The 13,538-nt window shown below is 38.1% G+C and overlaps 1 protein-coding gene across 2 annotated transcripts in view; it reads left to right on the forward strand.

Moving 5' to 3' along the window:
• The window catches only part of EEA1 (early endosome antigen 1), a 137,881-nt gene that overhangs the window by 96,175 nt on the left and 28,168 nt on the right, over positions 1-13,538 (forward strand). For both annotated transcript variants that reach the window (XM_066257761.1, XM_066257760.1), the window contains exons 14-16: positions 1,143-1,346; positions 5,150-5,350; positions 13,406-13,519. In XM_066257761.1, coding sequence (XP_066113858.1) covers positions 1,143-1,346; positions 5,150-5,350; positions 13,406-13,519 — 519 coding nt within the window. The remainder of the gene's footprint in view (positions 1-1,142; positions 1,347-5,149; positions 5,351-13,405; positions 13,520-13,538) is intronic.

Here is a 13,538-nt window from a genome sequence, read left to right on the forward strand (position 1 = left end):
AGGGATAGGAAACATGTTTAAAAGTGCCTGATCTAAAATATTTTAATATTGCCACAGTATTCTCAATATTTTAATATTGAGAATTAATTTAATATTGAGGATTCATTTAATATTTAATATTTTAATATGGAGAATCCCAGGTTGTTGCTAGCTCTGTCTCACAAGGTAGTGTGAGTGATGGTAAGAATTGCTGAGGGTTTTGTTAGAGCCTTGTTCTGGGTAGAGGATCTCTAGCTCTTAAGACAACTGAGGCAGAGGCAAAGGCTATGGGTCCACAGCTTAAAAATAGTAGTGGGCATTGTTCTGGATGTGGGCTGTTACATTGTGTTGTGTAACATGACTTTGGTAAAGTAGAAGAGGGATCCCTTGATGTATCAATAGAAGAGTACTTTGTGGTACTGAAGTGAGTCTTCTTGCATATGTGTGTTAGAATATAGTCATTTATTTTTCTGTTCATTCAACAGATATCTTAGAGTATGTGTCTTAGATATATCAATCAATATAAAACAAACAAAAATCCTCATCTTTGTGGAGTATATAGTATAGTGAGGGGGTGGAGGGAAGCAGGTAAACATGAAAAATAAGTAAATATTTAGTGTTAGAAGGTAAGTGCTATAGAAAGAAAAAAATATTCAGGAGAAGGTATATTGGGAAAGGCTGCCGTTTTAAATGTATTGGTCAGAGTAGGCCTGATTGAGAAGGTGACATTTGAACAAACATTTGAAGGAAAGGGAAAGAGCCAGGATTGTGAGAGAAGTGTTCCAGGCACAAGAGACAATTAATACAAAGGCTCTGAGGCTGGAAGGTCCCCAGTGTGGTTTAGGAATAGTGACGAGTCCCGTTTGTCTCAAGTCCCATTTGTCTCAAGAAAAGTAGTAGGTGGTGAGGGCAGAATATCACAGTAAGAATGTGGTTAATTGAAGGTTTTTTTTGTTGTTAAATTCCAGTTTATTATCCATAATATAGATCTATATTAAATATATAGTACTGATTAATTAAATTTGCCATGTTAAAATGTAATGATTAGTTTAAAAATGTAAGACTAAGTATTTGAATTTTAAAATTTATTATCAATTATTTTAAGTGTAAGGAATAATTTTTCAAGTTCTCTATCCTTAAGATTAGTTTTCAATTCTTTACAGAATGATTTGGAACAAGTACTACGTCAGATTGGTGACAAGGACCAAAAGATCCAGAACCTTGAAGCCTTACTACAGAAAAGTAAAGAAAATATTTCCTTACTAGAAAAGGAAAGAGAAGATCTTTATGCAAAAATTCAGGCTGGTGAAGGGGAGACTGCTGTTCTTAACCAGTTACAAGAAAAAAACCATACATTACAGGAACAAGTAAGCTTGTCAAATCTATTCTATTTCTAAAAGTTACTATAAATCTCTAAATTATGACGTGTTTTATTTAAATGATTTTTCATTATGGTTATCTCACTTACTTTAGAGGTGGGTTCCTATTGCAGTGAAATTAAGTTAACATGATTTGAGAAAGGAAAACTCAGTTCATGTCCCAGGATGTAACTTATTATTACCTATATGACCTCAAGCAAATCATTTCACCATGTTAGCTCATTTGAAAAGTAGAGATGTTATTAATAATTATACTTGCCTTATACCATTTTGTTATGTTTTGAAAAAAGAATGAATAATAAAATATATTCATAAACTCAAAAGTATCAGTCGAATGTTGGTTGTTACTCTGTATTGGTTAGCATACAGACTTAGTGGTTACTTATATTTTGATTATGTCTTTGGAATATATAACTAATAACAATTTTGATGTTACCATATTTTAACATTTGTGTGTAGTTTAAGAGAAACTTAAAATTAAGCTTAATACATTTTGAAACTTTTCAGTTTTTATAAAAACTTTTCAGAATTTATAGTTGCTTTTTTGGGAAGAATTGTCCAATGAGAGAATTATAATTATCTAAATGAGAAAGTATTAAAGTATCATTAGGTCATATTTTTTAATTTGGGTATTAGACTATAATATGATTTTTTTCTTCAAGTTTCAAAGTTGGCCTTGGTTACCAGTTTTCATGAACAATTCTTTAGACTAGTTTTTAGTTGTAACTAGCATACAACTTAACATTGCTTATCATATAGATATGACTAGAAAAACCTATGCATTTTTTATAAAAGTATAAATAAAAATCTATGTACTTCTGCTTCTGGCTGTGCTGGAGGAACTGGTACTTCTTTAATCCTCCCACGGTAAAAAACTAGGAAATTGGGGAAAAATGTATAAAACCACTGTTTTCAGACATTGTACAACAGGCAGAACAGGGCTTTGATCCCTGAGAGAAGAGAAACAGATGAATTGCATCTTTCATCTACTCCAACTGTGGTCATGAAGTCACTTGCCAGACTCTGGTACAGGTGAGGAAATCAAAGGAAAGCACAGTGATCTCATTGAATTGAGGAGTCAGAGACTGAAGAAATTGAGGCAGCTCATATTTTCAGGGCAGAATATCAGAGAGGGGAGAACATGGGGAGCAATCTGTGTAGGGACCCACTTAAACCTTTGGCTGAATATTAAGCTTTTTTTTTTTCCTAAGTGAGAGGCAGGGAGGCAGAGAGACAGACTCCCACATGCACCCTGACTGGGATCCACCTGGAAACCCCCATCTGGGGCTGGTACTCTGCCAATCTGGGGCTGCTGTTTGTTTTCCGAGCAACGGTGCTATTGCTGGTGCTCCATTGCTCAGCAACCGAGCTATTTTAGCTCCTGAGGCGAGGCCATGGAGGCATCCTTAGTGTCTGGGGCCAACTTACTTGAACCATTTGAGCCATGGCTGCAGGAGGGGGAGAGAGAGACAGTATGAGAGAGAGGAGAAGGAGGGGTGGAGAAGCAGATGGTCACTTCTCCTATGTACCCTGATAGGAATTGAACCCAGAACTTCCACATGCCGGGCTGACGCTCTACCACTGAGCCAACTGGCCAGGGCCTGAATATTAAGCTTTGTGCTCACAAGATGAGATTCCATGAGGCCAAACAGTGAATAATTATTAGGAGCTGTAGGCTGAAAAATTATCAGATTCACTGACTGAGAAATGTTAGATTATTTAGCCAGTCAGAGAAGAAAGATGTGGGTGAATGCTTCAGGGAAGTCAGTAGAAACCTCAGAAATGTCACACCTTAGAAGTAACTTTATTTTATTTATTTATTTATTTTCATTTTTCTGAAGCTGGAAACAGGGAGAGACAGTCAGACAGACTCCCGCATGCGCCCGACCGGGATCCACCCGGCACGCCCACCAGGGGCGACGCTCTGCCCACCAGGGGGCGATGCTCTGCCCATCCTGGGCGTCACCATGTTGCGACCAGAGCCACTCTAGCGCCTGAGGCAGAGGCCACAGAACCATCCCCAGTGCCTGGGCCATCTTTGCTCCAATGGAGCCTTGGCTGCGGGAGGGGAAGAGAGAGACAGAGAGGAAAGCGCGGTGGAGGGGTGGAGAAGCAAATGGGCACTTCTCCTGTGTGCCCTGGCCGGGAATCGAACCCGGGTCCTCCGCTCGCTAGGCCGACGCTCTACCGCTGAGCCAACCAGCCAGGGCAGAAGTAACTTTAAACTAGCCCTATAGTAAAAAGCTGGTGCGTATTCAACCTAACAAAACATAAAAACAAGTCAAAGAATCCAGCTGAACCACAAGTATACTAACTGCCTGCTGAAACAAAATTAAATATTTTTTGAAAGAAGACAGCAAAATCCAGAGCTGCCACAATAATTATCAAAACATTATTAGACATATGAAGAAGAAGCAGTGAACATGTGAGCTATGAGCAGGAGAACTATCATTCAATGGAAAGACATTCTGAAATGAGAAATGATGGAGTCAACAGACAAGTACTTTAAGAAGTTCTTAGAATAACTTATGGATAAAAAAAAATACATAATAACAGAAATAGAAGTGGAACCAGTAAAACAGAGCAAAGTAGAATTTCTAGAGCAGTGATTTTCAGTCATTGTGTCACAGTACACTGGTATGCCACAAGAATTTTAAAACATGCAATATCTAGCTATTTAGTCAAGGGCACTGACCTCTTTTCCCTTAGAGTGTCAAACAAAAAAGTGACAACATCCAACACAGCAATAGTCATTTGGTGTGAATGAATAAAATTATATTTATTTTTTAGTCATATTGGCAAAAAATATGTTTTTTGGAGTGCCTCAGAATTTTAGTGATTACTTAAATATTCCATGAGATGAAAAATGTTGAAAGTCACTATTCTAAAGATTTTAAAAAGAGATCTGAAATAAAAATTTTATTGGATGAACTTAATAGATTAAGCAGGAAGAAACTAGTATCAATGAACATAAAGAAAAGGTAATTGAAAATGTTCAAAACAAAACACAGAGAGAAAAAAGGCTAGAAAAAAATGAACAGTGCCTTATTAATGACCCGTGAGACAGTATCATATAATAATTGAAGGGTGGGGAGGAGGAAAAAATGTATGTATAGAAATAATGGCTGAAAAAATTTTGAATTTGATTAAAAATGTGAATCCACATTCATGAAACTCAATGAGCTCCAAGTGAGGTATACAAAAAAAAAAAAATCAGATAAATTGGATTTTATCTAAATTAAAAATGTATACTCTTCAAAATATATCATTATGAAATTAAAAGCCAAGGCTAGAACAAAATATTTATAATATATATATATATATGACAATGTAGAACTCTCCAGAATATACAAAGAACCTTTATTGCTCAACCAGATTCATGATTGGGGTTAGAGATGAGTGGAGGGTACTGATTACAAAGGGGCATAAGGAAACTTATTGGGGAAACTGAAATATTCTGTATCTTGATTGTGGTGGTTAAATGAGTGTATGTACATTTATCAAATCTCAAATTATACAATTCAATTGGGTTAGCTCTATTTCATATAAATTATTGCTCAATAGAAATGGATTTAAAATAGTAGGAATTGCTGAATTTTATGTTATTTCTTATGATTTTGAGATACTGTGTTAACTTATTTTTAGAAAGATGTGAAATTTTTTCTTTAAAAACATTTTGAGATAACCTATTATAATGTACTTTAATATTATTGTGGTACTTAAATTTGAGTGTCTTAGTTCTTGTTATACCATTTGTGACCTTCATACTTAGAGTCTTGCTAATGTTGTAGGTAACTCAACTAACAGAGAAGCTGAAGAATCAGTCAGAAAGTCATAAACAAGCACAAGAGAATTTGCATGACCAGGTGCAGGAGCAGAAAGCACATCTTAGAGCTGCACAAGATCGTGTCCTTTCCCTAGAAACCAGTGTCAATGAATTAAACAGCCAATTAAGTGAAAGCAAGGAGAAGGTCTCTCAGCTTGACATACAGGTAATATTGAGTTATACAATTTAATGAGTTTGTTTGAATAAAACCCTATTTTTTAGGCCATCAAATCTTTTAAATTGTTTTCCTCTGCTTCTTTTTGTCCCTTGCCTTCCCCCAGCCTTCCCTGTCCCATTTCCCTTTCTCTCTCATTAATGAAAAAAAAATAGGGAATAGGAATTGAATAATGGATTGTGTTTAAACAATTTGTTAAGCTTTACTGTTAGCTTTCTTTCTTTCTTTTTTCTTTTCTTTTTTCTTTTCTTTCTCTCTCTCTCTCTTTCTTTTTCTTTCCCTCCCTCCCTCCCTCCCTCCCTCCCTCCTTCTCTCCCTCTCTCTCTCTCTCTCTTTCTCTTTCCCTCCCTTCCTTCCTTCCTTCCTTCCTTCCTTCCTTCCTTCCTTCCTTCCTTCCTTCCTTCCTTCCTTCCTTCCTTCCTTCCTTCCTTCCTTCCAGCAAACTTCCTGAAAATACTGGGGTTTTTTGCTTTGTTTTCATTAGTTCTAATTGCTTATGAAGTTCAAAGTAGTTTGATATTATACCATTAGATTTCTAGGTTATTTGACTTTGTTTTCTTTTTTTTTTTTTCCATTTTTCTGAAGCTGGAAACAGGGAGAGACAGTCAGACAGACTCCCGCATGCGCCCGACCGGGATCCACCCGGCACGCCTACCAGGGGGTGATGCTCTGCCCACCAGGGGGCGATGCTCTGCCCATCCTGGGTGTCGCCATGTTGCGACCAGAGCCACTAGCGCCTGAGGCAGAGGCCACAGAGCCATCCCTAGCGCCCGGGCCATCTTTGCTCCAATGGAGCCTTGGCTGCAGGAGGGGAAGAGAGAGACAGAGAGGAAAGCGCGGCAGAGGGGTGGAGAAGCAAATGGGCGCTTCTCCTGTGTGCCCTGGCCGGGAATCGAACCCGGGAATCGAACCCGGGTCCTCCGCACGCTAGGCCGACGCTCTACCGCTGAGCCAACCGGCCAGGGCGACTTTGTTTTCTTTTTAATTTTACTTTAAAAGTTTGATTTTTATGGTACCTTTATGTTTTTGGTTTTTTTTATTAATTTTAATGGGGTGACATTGATAAATCAGGGTACATATGTTCAGAGAAAACATCTCCAGGTTATTTTGACATTTGATTATGTTCCATTCCCATCACCCAAAGTCTAATTGTCTTCCGTCACCTTCTATCTGGTTTTCTTTGTGTGCCTACACCCCCATCCCCGGAAACCACCACACTCTTGTCCATGTCTCAGAGTCTCATTTTCATGTCCCACTTATGGAATCATATAGTTCTTAGTTTTTTCTGATTTACTTATTTCACTCAGTATAACGTTATCAAGGTCCATCCATGTTGTAAATGATCCGATGTCATCATTTCTTATGGCTGAGTAATATTCCACAGTATTTATGTACCAAAGCTTTTTAATCCACTCATCCACTGACAGAAACTTGGACTGTTTCCAGATCTTCACTATTGTGAACAATGCTGCCATAAACATGGGGGTGCATTTCTCTTTTTGAAACAGTGCTATGGTGTTCTTGGGGTATATTCCTAAAAGTGGAATAGCTGGGCCAAAAGGCAGTTTGATTTTTAATTTTTTGAGGAATCTTCATACTGTTTTCCACAGTGGCTGTACCAGTCTGCATTCCCACCAGCAGTGCAGGAGAGTTCCCTTTTCTCCACATCCTCGCCAGCACTTATTCTGTGTTGTTTGGTTGATGAGCGCCATTCTGATTGGTGTGAGGTGATATCTCATTGTGGTTTTAATTTGCATTTCTCTAATGATTAGTGATGTTGGGCATTTTTTCATCTGCCTATTGGCTATCTGTATGTCCTCTTTGGAGAAGTGTTTATTCATTTCTTTTGCCCATTTTTTGATTGGATTGTTTGTCTTCCTGGTGTTGAGTTTTATAAGTTCTTTATAAATTTTGGTTATTAACCCCTTATCAGACGTATTGTCAAATATATTCTCCCATTGTGTAGTTTGTCTTTTTATTCTGTTCATATTGTGTTTAGCTGTGCAAAAGCTTTTTAGTTTGATATAGTCCCATTTGTTTATCCTGTCTTTTATTTCATTTGCCCGTGGAGATAAATCGGCAAATATGTTGCTGCAAGAGATGTTGGAGAGCTTACTGCCTATGTTTTCTTCTAAGATGCTATGGTTTCACGGCTTACATTTAAGTCTTTTATCCATTTTGAGTTTATTTTTGTGAATGGTGTAAGTTGGTGGTCTAGTTTCATTTTTTGCAGGTAGCTGTCCATTTTTCCCAACACCATTTGTTGAAGAGGCTGTCTTTACTCCATTGTATGTTCTTGCCTCCTTTGTCAAATATATCAGTTGTCAATAAAAGTGTGGGTTTATTTCTGGGTTCTCTGTTCTGTTCCGTTGATCTATGAACCTGTTCTTATGCCAGTACCAGGCTGTTCTGAGTACAATGGCCTTATAATATAACTTGATATCTGGAAGTGTGATACCTCCCACTTTATTCTTCCTTTTCAAGATTGCTGAGGCTATTCATGTTCTTTTTTGGTTCCATGTAAATTTTTGGAATGTGTGTTCTATATCTTTGAAGTATGTCATTGGTATTTTAATTGGTATTGCATTGAATTTATAAATTGCTTTGGGTAATATAGACATTTTAATGATGAGCATCATCCTAACCATGAGCATGGTATATGCTTCCACTTATTTATATCTTCCCTGATTTCTTTTATCAACGTTTTATAATTTTCCGAGGACAAGTCTTTAGTCTCCTTGGTTAAATTTACTCCTAGGTACTTTATTTTTTTGTTGTTGCAATAGTGAAGTTGGATTGTTTCCTTAATTTCTCTTTCTGACAGTTCATTGTTAGTGTATAAAAATGCCTCTGATTTCTGAGTATTAATTTTATATCCTGCTACCTTGCTGAATTCATTTATCGGGTCCAGTAATTTTTTAACTGAGAATTTAGGGTTTTCTATATACAGTATCATATCATCTGCAAATAATGATAGTTTTACTTCTCCTTTTCCAACTTGAATGCCTTTTATTTCTTCTTCTTGTCTGATTGCTGTGGCTAGGACTTTCAGGACTATGTTGAATAAGAGTGGTGAAAGGGGGTACCCCTGCCTTGTTCCTGATCTTAAGGGAATTGCTTTTAATTTTTGCCCATTGAGTATGATGTTGGCTGTGGGTTTTTCATAGATGGCCTTTATCATGTTGAGGTATGTTCCTTGTATTCCCACTTTGCTGAGAGTTTTGTCATGAATAGGTGCTGGATTTTATCAAATGCTTTTTCTGCATCTATTGAAATTATCATGTGGTTTCTCTCCTTCCTTTTGTTTATGTGATGAATCATATTGATTGATTTGTGAATGTTGTACTAGCCTTGCCTCCCGAGAATAAATCCTACTTGATCATGAAGTATGATTTTTTTTTATATTGCTGGATCCGGTTTGCTAATATTTTGTTGAGGATTTTAGCATCTAAATTCATCTGGGATATTGGCCTATAATTTTCTTTCTTTTTGTTGTCTTTGCCTGGTTTTGGAATCAGAATTATGCTTGCCTCATAAAAGGAGCTTGGAAGTCTTCCTTCCTCTTGAATTTTTTGAAATAGCTTGAGAAGGATAGGAGTTAGTTCTTCTTTGAATATTTGGTACAATTCACTTGTGAAGCCATGAGGCCCAGGACTTTTGTTTGTTGGGAGTTTTTTGATAACTGTTTCGATCTCATTTGTTGTAATCAGTCTGTTTAAGTTTTCTCATTCTTCCAGATTGATTTTTGGAAGATTGTTTGTTTCAAGGAATTTGTCCATTTTATCTAGGTTGTCTAGTTTTTTGGCATACTGTTCTTCATAGTATTTTCTCACAATATTTTATATTTCTGTTGTGTCAGTTGTTATATCTCCACTCTCATTTCTAATTTTATTTATTTGAGTCCTCTCTCTTTTTTTCTTGGTGAGTCTGGTTAAAGGTTCATCGATCTTCTTTACCTTTTTAAAGAACCAGCTCCTGGTTTCATTGATCCTCTGTATTGTTTCTTTAGCCTCTATGTCACTTATTTCCACCCTGATCTTTTTTATTTCCTTCCTTCTACTACCTCTGGGATTTATTTGCTGTTCTTTTCCTAGATCTTTTAGATGCAGGCTTAAGTTGTTTATTTGAGCTTTTTCTGGCTTCTTGAGGTATGCCAGTAATGCTATAAACTTCCCTCTCAGGACTGCTGTTGCTGTGTCCCATAAATTTTGAGTTGATGTATGCTCATTATCATTTGTTTCTAGGAATTTATTTCTTCTTTGATCTCATTGTTAACCCATTCATTATTTAATAACATGCTATTTAGTTACCAAGTGCTTGAGTATTTTTAAGTTTTTCTGTTGTGGTTGATTTCTAGTTTCATGCCATTGTGATCAGAGAAAATGCTTGATATGATTTCAATTTTCTTAAATTTGTTGAGACCAGCTTTTGTGCCCTAAACTGTGATCTAGCCTAGAGAATGTACCATGAGTACTTGAAAAGAATGTATATTCTGCTGCTTTAGGTTGAAAGGTTCTGAAGATATCTATTAAATCCAGTTGATCTAGTGTGTCCTTTAAGTCTGCTGTTTCTTTTTTAATTTTTTTTCTTGATGATTTATCTAGTGATGTTAGTGGGGTATTGAAATCCCCTACTATTAAAGTATTTCTGTAGATCTTGCCCTTTATATCTATCAAAGTCTGCTTTATATATTTAGGTGCTCCTATATCAGGTGTGTAGATATTTATAATGGTTATATCTTCCTGTTGTATTGCTCCCTTTATCATTATGTAGTGGCCTTCTTTATCTCTTACTATAGCCTTTGTTTTAAAGTCCATTTTGTCTGATATAAGTATTGTTACCCCAGCTTTTTTTTCATTTCCATATACATGAAATATTTTTTTTCATCCTTTTACCTTCAGTCTATGTTTATCTTGTTTTTAGGTGTGTCTCTTGTAAACAGCATATTTATGGGTTCTGTTTTGTTATCCATGTAGCTACCCTGTCTTTTGATTGGATCATTTAATCCATTTACATTTAAGGTTATTATTGATATGTAGTTGTTTATTGCCATTGTATTCTTTAAAGCTGTATTTCTCTTTTGCTATATTCTTTTCCCCCTTTGATCTGTTTACAGCAGGCCCCTTAGCATTTCTTGCAGCATTGGTTTGGTTGTAGTGAATTTCTTGATTTTTTTTTTTTTTTTGTCTGGTAAACTTTTTCTTTCTCCTTCAATTTTAAACGATAGCCTTGCTGGATAAAGTTGTCTTGGTAGTAGGCTCTTGTTCTGCATTACTTTGAATATTTCTTGCCATTCCCTTCTGGCTTCAAGTGTTTCTGTTGAGAATTCTGATGTCATCCTGATGGGGGCTCCTTTGTAGGTGATAGCCTTTTTTTCCTCTAGCAGCTTTTAATATTTTCTGTTTATCACTTAGCTTTGGTATTTTAATTAAGATGTGTCTTGGTGTAGATTTCTTTGGGTTTCTCTTTAATGGAGTTCTCTGCGCTTCTTGAACTTGTGAGATGTTTTCCTGCATTAATTTAGGGAAGTTTTCAGCTGTGATAGATTGAACAAAGTCTCTATCCCTTGTTCTTTCTCTTCTTTTTCAGGAACCCCTATGATGTGGATGTTATTTCTCTTCATGTTGTCACAGAGCTCTCTTAGAGTTTCCCCAGACTTTTTGAGTCTCTTTTCTTTATCCTGCTCTGCTTTTGTGCCTTCATTTATCTTATCCTCTAACTTGCTGATTTGATCCTCAGCTTCATCCATCCTGCTTTTAATTTCTCCATTGTGGTCTTCATTTCTGATATTGTATTTGTCATTTCTGACTGATTCATTTTTATTATTTCCATGACCTTTTTTATATTTGCCAGCTCTTTATTTAAGTGTTTATAATGACTATCTATTGTTGTTCTAAGATCTTTGAGCATCTTAACAATCATTATTTTAAACTCTGCACTCAGTAATTTGGTTATATCTGACTCCTTCAGATCCTTTTCTGGGGATTTCTCTTGATTCATTTGTGTTGCATTTCTCTGCCTTCCCATTTTGTCTGTGTATAAGAAGGTTTGGCCACTGGAGTCCAATAGGTGTGGCCTCAGTTTTCCCTAGGTATGGGCATGCTGGTGCCAGCGCACTGGCGCTGTTGCTGCGGTTTCCGCCTCTTTTTTACAGGAGGGGCTGTGATCTTGTGCCCAAGTCTATAAGCCTCACTGGCCTCGGCCTTTGCCTTGCCCCTGTGGGTGGGGTTATGCACCGCACCTGTGCCATAAGCCTCGGCACCACAGGCAGGGGTGAGCACTTTTACTCAGCTTCAGGTCTCCACCTGATTCCAAGCTTTCGCCCACCCCCACAGGAAAGTCCGCTCGCAGGTCGGCTGAAAGCCTCGGCTCTGCCAGCCAGGGAGGGCTGCGCACCCATGCTCAGTCACGGGTCTTCACCTGTTCTGGGCTTTCACCCCACCAATGCAGGAAGAGCCCCCTGGGTCCACTGCAAGCCTCTGTTCTGTGGGCTGGGCGGGGCTGCATGCCTGCGGCCCTTGCTCAGAGGCAGGTCTCCACCTCTTCCGGGGCTCTCGTCCTTCCCCCACAGGCAGGATTGTAGGCTGGCCCACAGCTGGGCCTGACCACTTTTGCGTGTCCCTTTTGCCCCAGCGGGGCAAGACTGAGCTCACACCCAGGCCTCAGTGGTGGCCTGCCGGCTTCTCCCCTTGCTGACAGAACTGCGCTTGTGTGTCCTGCCACTGCTCACCTTCCGGGGAGCCCTCAGCCGTGTGGGTGGGAGCGCTGCAGCTCAGACCCTTACACTCCATACTGTAGCCCCGAAAGCTCCCTCCTTCTAAGCGACTCTGCTCTGAGTGCTGCAGGAGAGCTTGTTTGGCTGGTGTCCTGCCTTTTTTTGCTGGTATTGCTGGTTCCAGGGGAAATATTCATTTCACATTTGGGGAGTGATTCAGGCCAGGGATTAGGGTGGCTGTCCCTCAAAGTATTTCTCCCTGTGCCTCCTAGATTACACTCTCTTTCTGGTTGTCTTCTCTCTCCCCGTCCCCTGGAGCCTGGGTGAGTGGTTGTGAAAGAGGTTTTCTATGCTGTCCCTTTAAGAAGAATCCTGGGTCTGAGAAATCTGTCTGTTTCTCACAAACAGTATCCTGACTTGTTTCACAGCTAACTACTGTCCATATTCCTCTTCTGGGCTCTGGGGCTGCAGGTTGGGGCTTTGTTCCTGGGACTCAGGACCCTCCCCTCTCAGCTAAATTCACTTTCTGCCATGCGAGTCTCTCCAGGTTGCCATTTGCTCCAGGGAGCTGCGTAGCCCTCTCCGTGTTTCTGCTTTTCCTACCAGTCTCAGTGTGGTTTCTTCAGTGTTCCTTGTTTGAAGAGTCCTCTTAGTTTAGTCCAAAGTTGGTTTTTCCAAATAATGGTTCTTAAAATTAAGTTGTAATCCACTTTGGTTCTTGGAGGTGGAAGTTGGTATGTCTGCCTACTCCATTGCCATCTTGTCACTTTATGTTTATAAACATATATTTTTTCAGAGGTCAATACAGAAATTTTGCTCAGTAAATCAGTTATGGGGTGGGAATGAAGACATAGTTCTTTCTCCATTCTCATTGCTTTTTTATTTTATACTATAGTAGAGGAAGTTATAGAAACATTTCTTAAGTCTCAGTTTTCTTTATTTTAGAAGATTAATTCCATTGAAAATAAGAAATAATATAACAACTTGGAATATAAGGATATACATTTCTTTCTTTTTAAAATATAATTATTTGTCATATGATCAAATATTGCATATCATGACCCAATAAGTGGATGTCTAGTTTAAGAAAGGAAGACGTGTTTTGGTGGATATAGGAATATCTTTTTGTCATTTATCCAAACATTATTAGGAATCTTCCCCCCTACTCATTTCTGTTTGGGGGATTATCACTAATTTTTTAGTATTTAAATCCTTATGTTTTTGCCACAACTTTAAATTTTAAATTACTTAGGAACAAAAGCAATATATTGTCAAACAAGAGGAAATCAAGAATTAAATATGGATTAAATGACTTGTAAATTTTGTTACAGATTAAAGCCAAAACTGAATTATTGCTATCAGCAGAAGCAGCAAAAACGGCTCAAAGAGCAGATCTTCAAAATCATTTGGACACAGCCCAAAATGCATTACAAGATAAACAGCAGGTAAGGGAACCTGTTGTAG

Source organism: Saccopteryx bilineata, chromosome 2 (assembly GCF_036850765.1).
Source record: "Saccopteryx bilineata isolate mSacBil1 chromosome 2, mSacBil1_pri_phased_curated, whole genome shotgun sequence".
In the NCBI taxonomy this organism is placed as follows: domain Eukaryota; kingdom Metazoa; phylum Chordata; class Mammalia; order Chiroptera; family Emballonuridae; genus Saccopteryx; species Saccopteryx bilineata.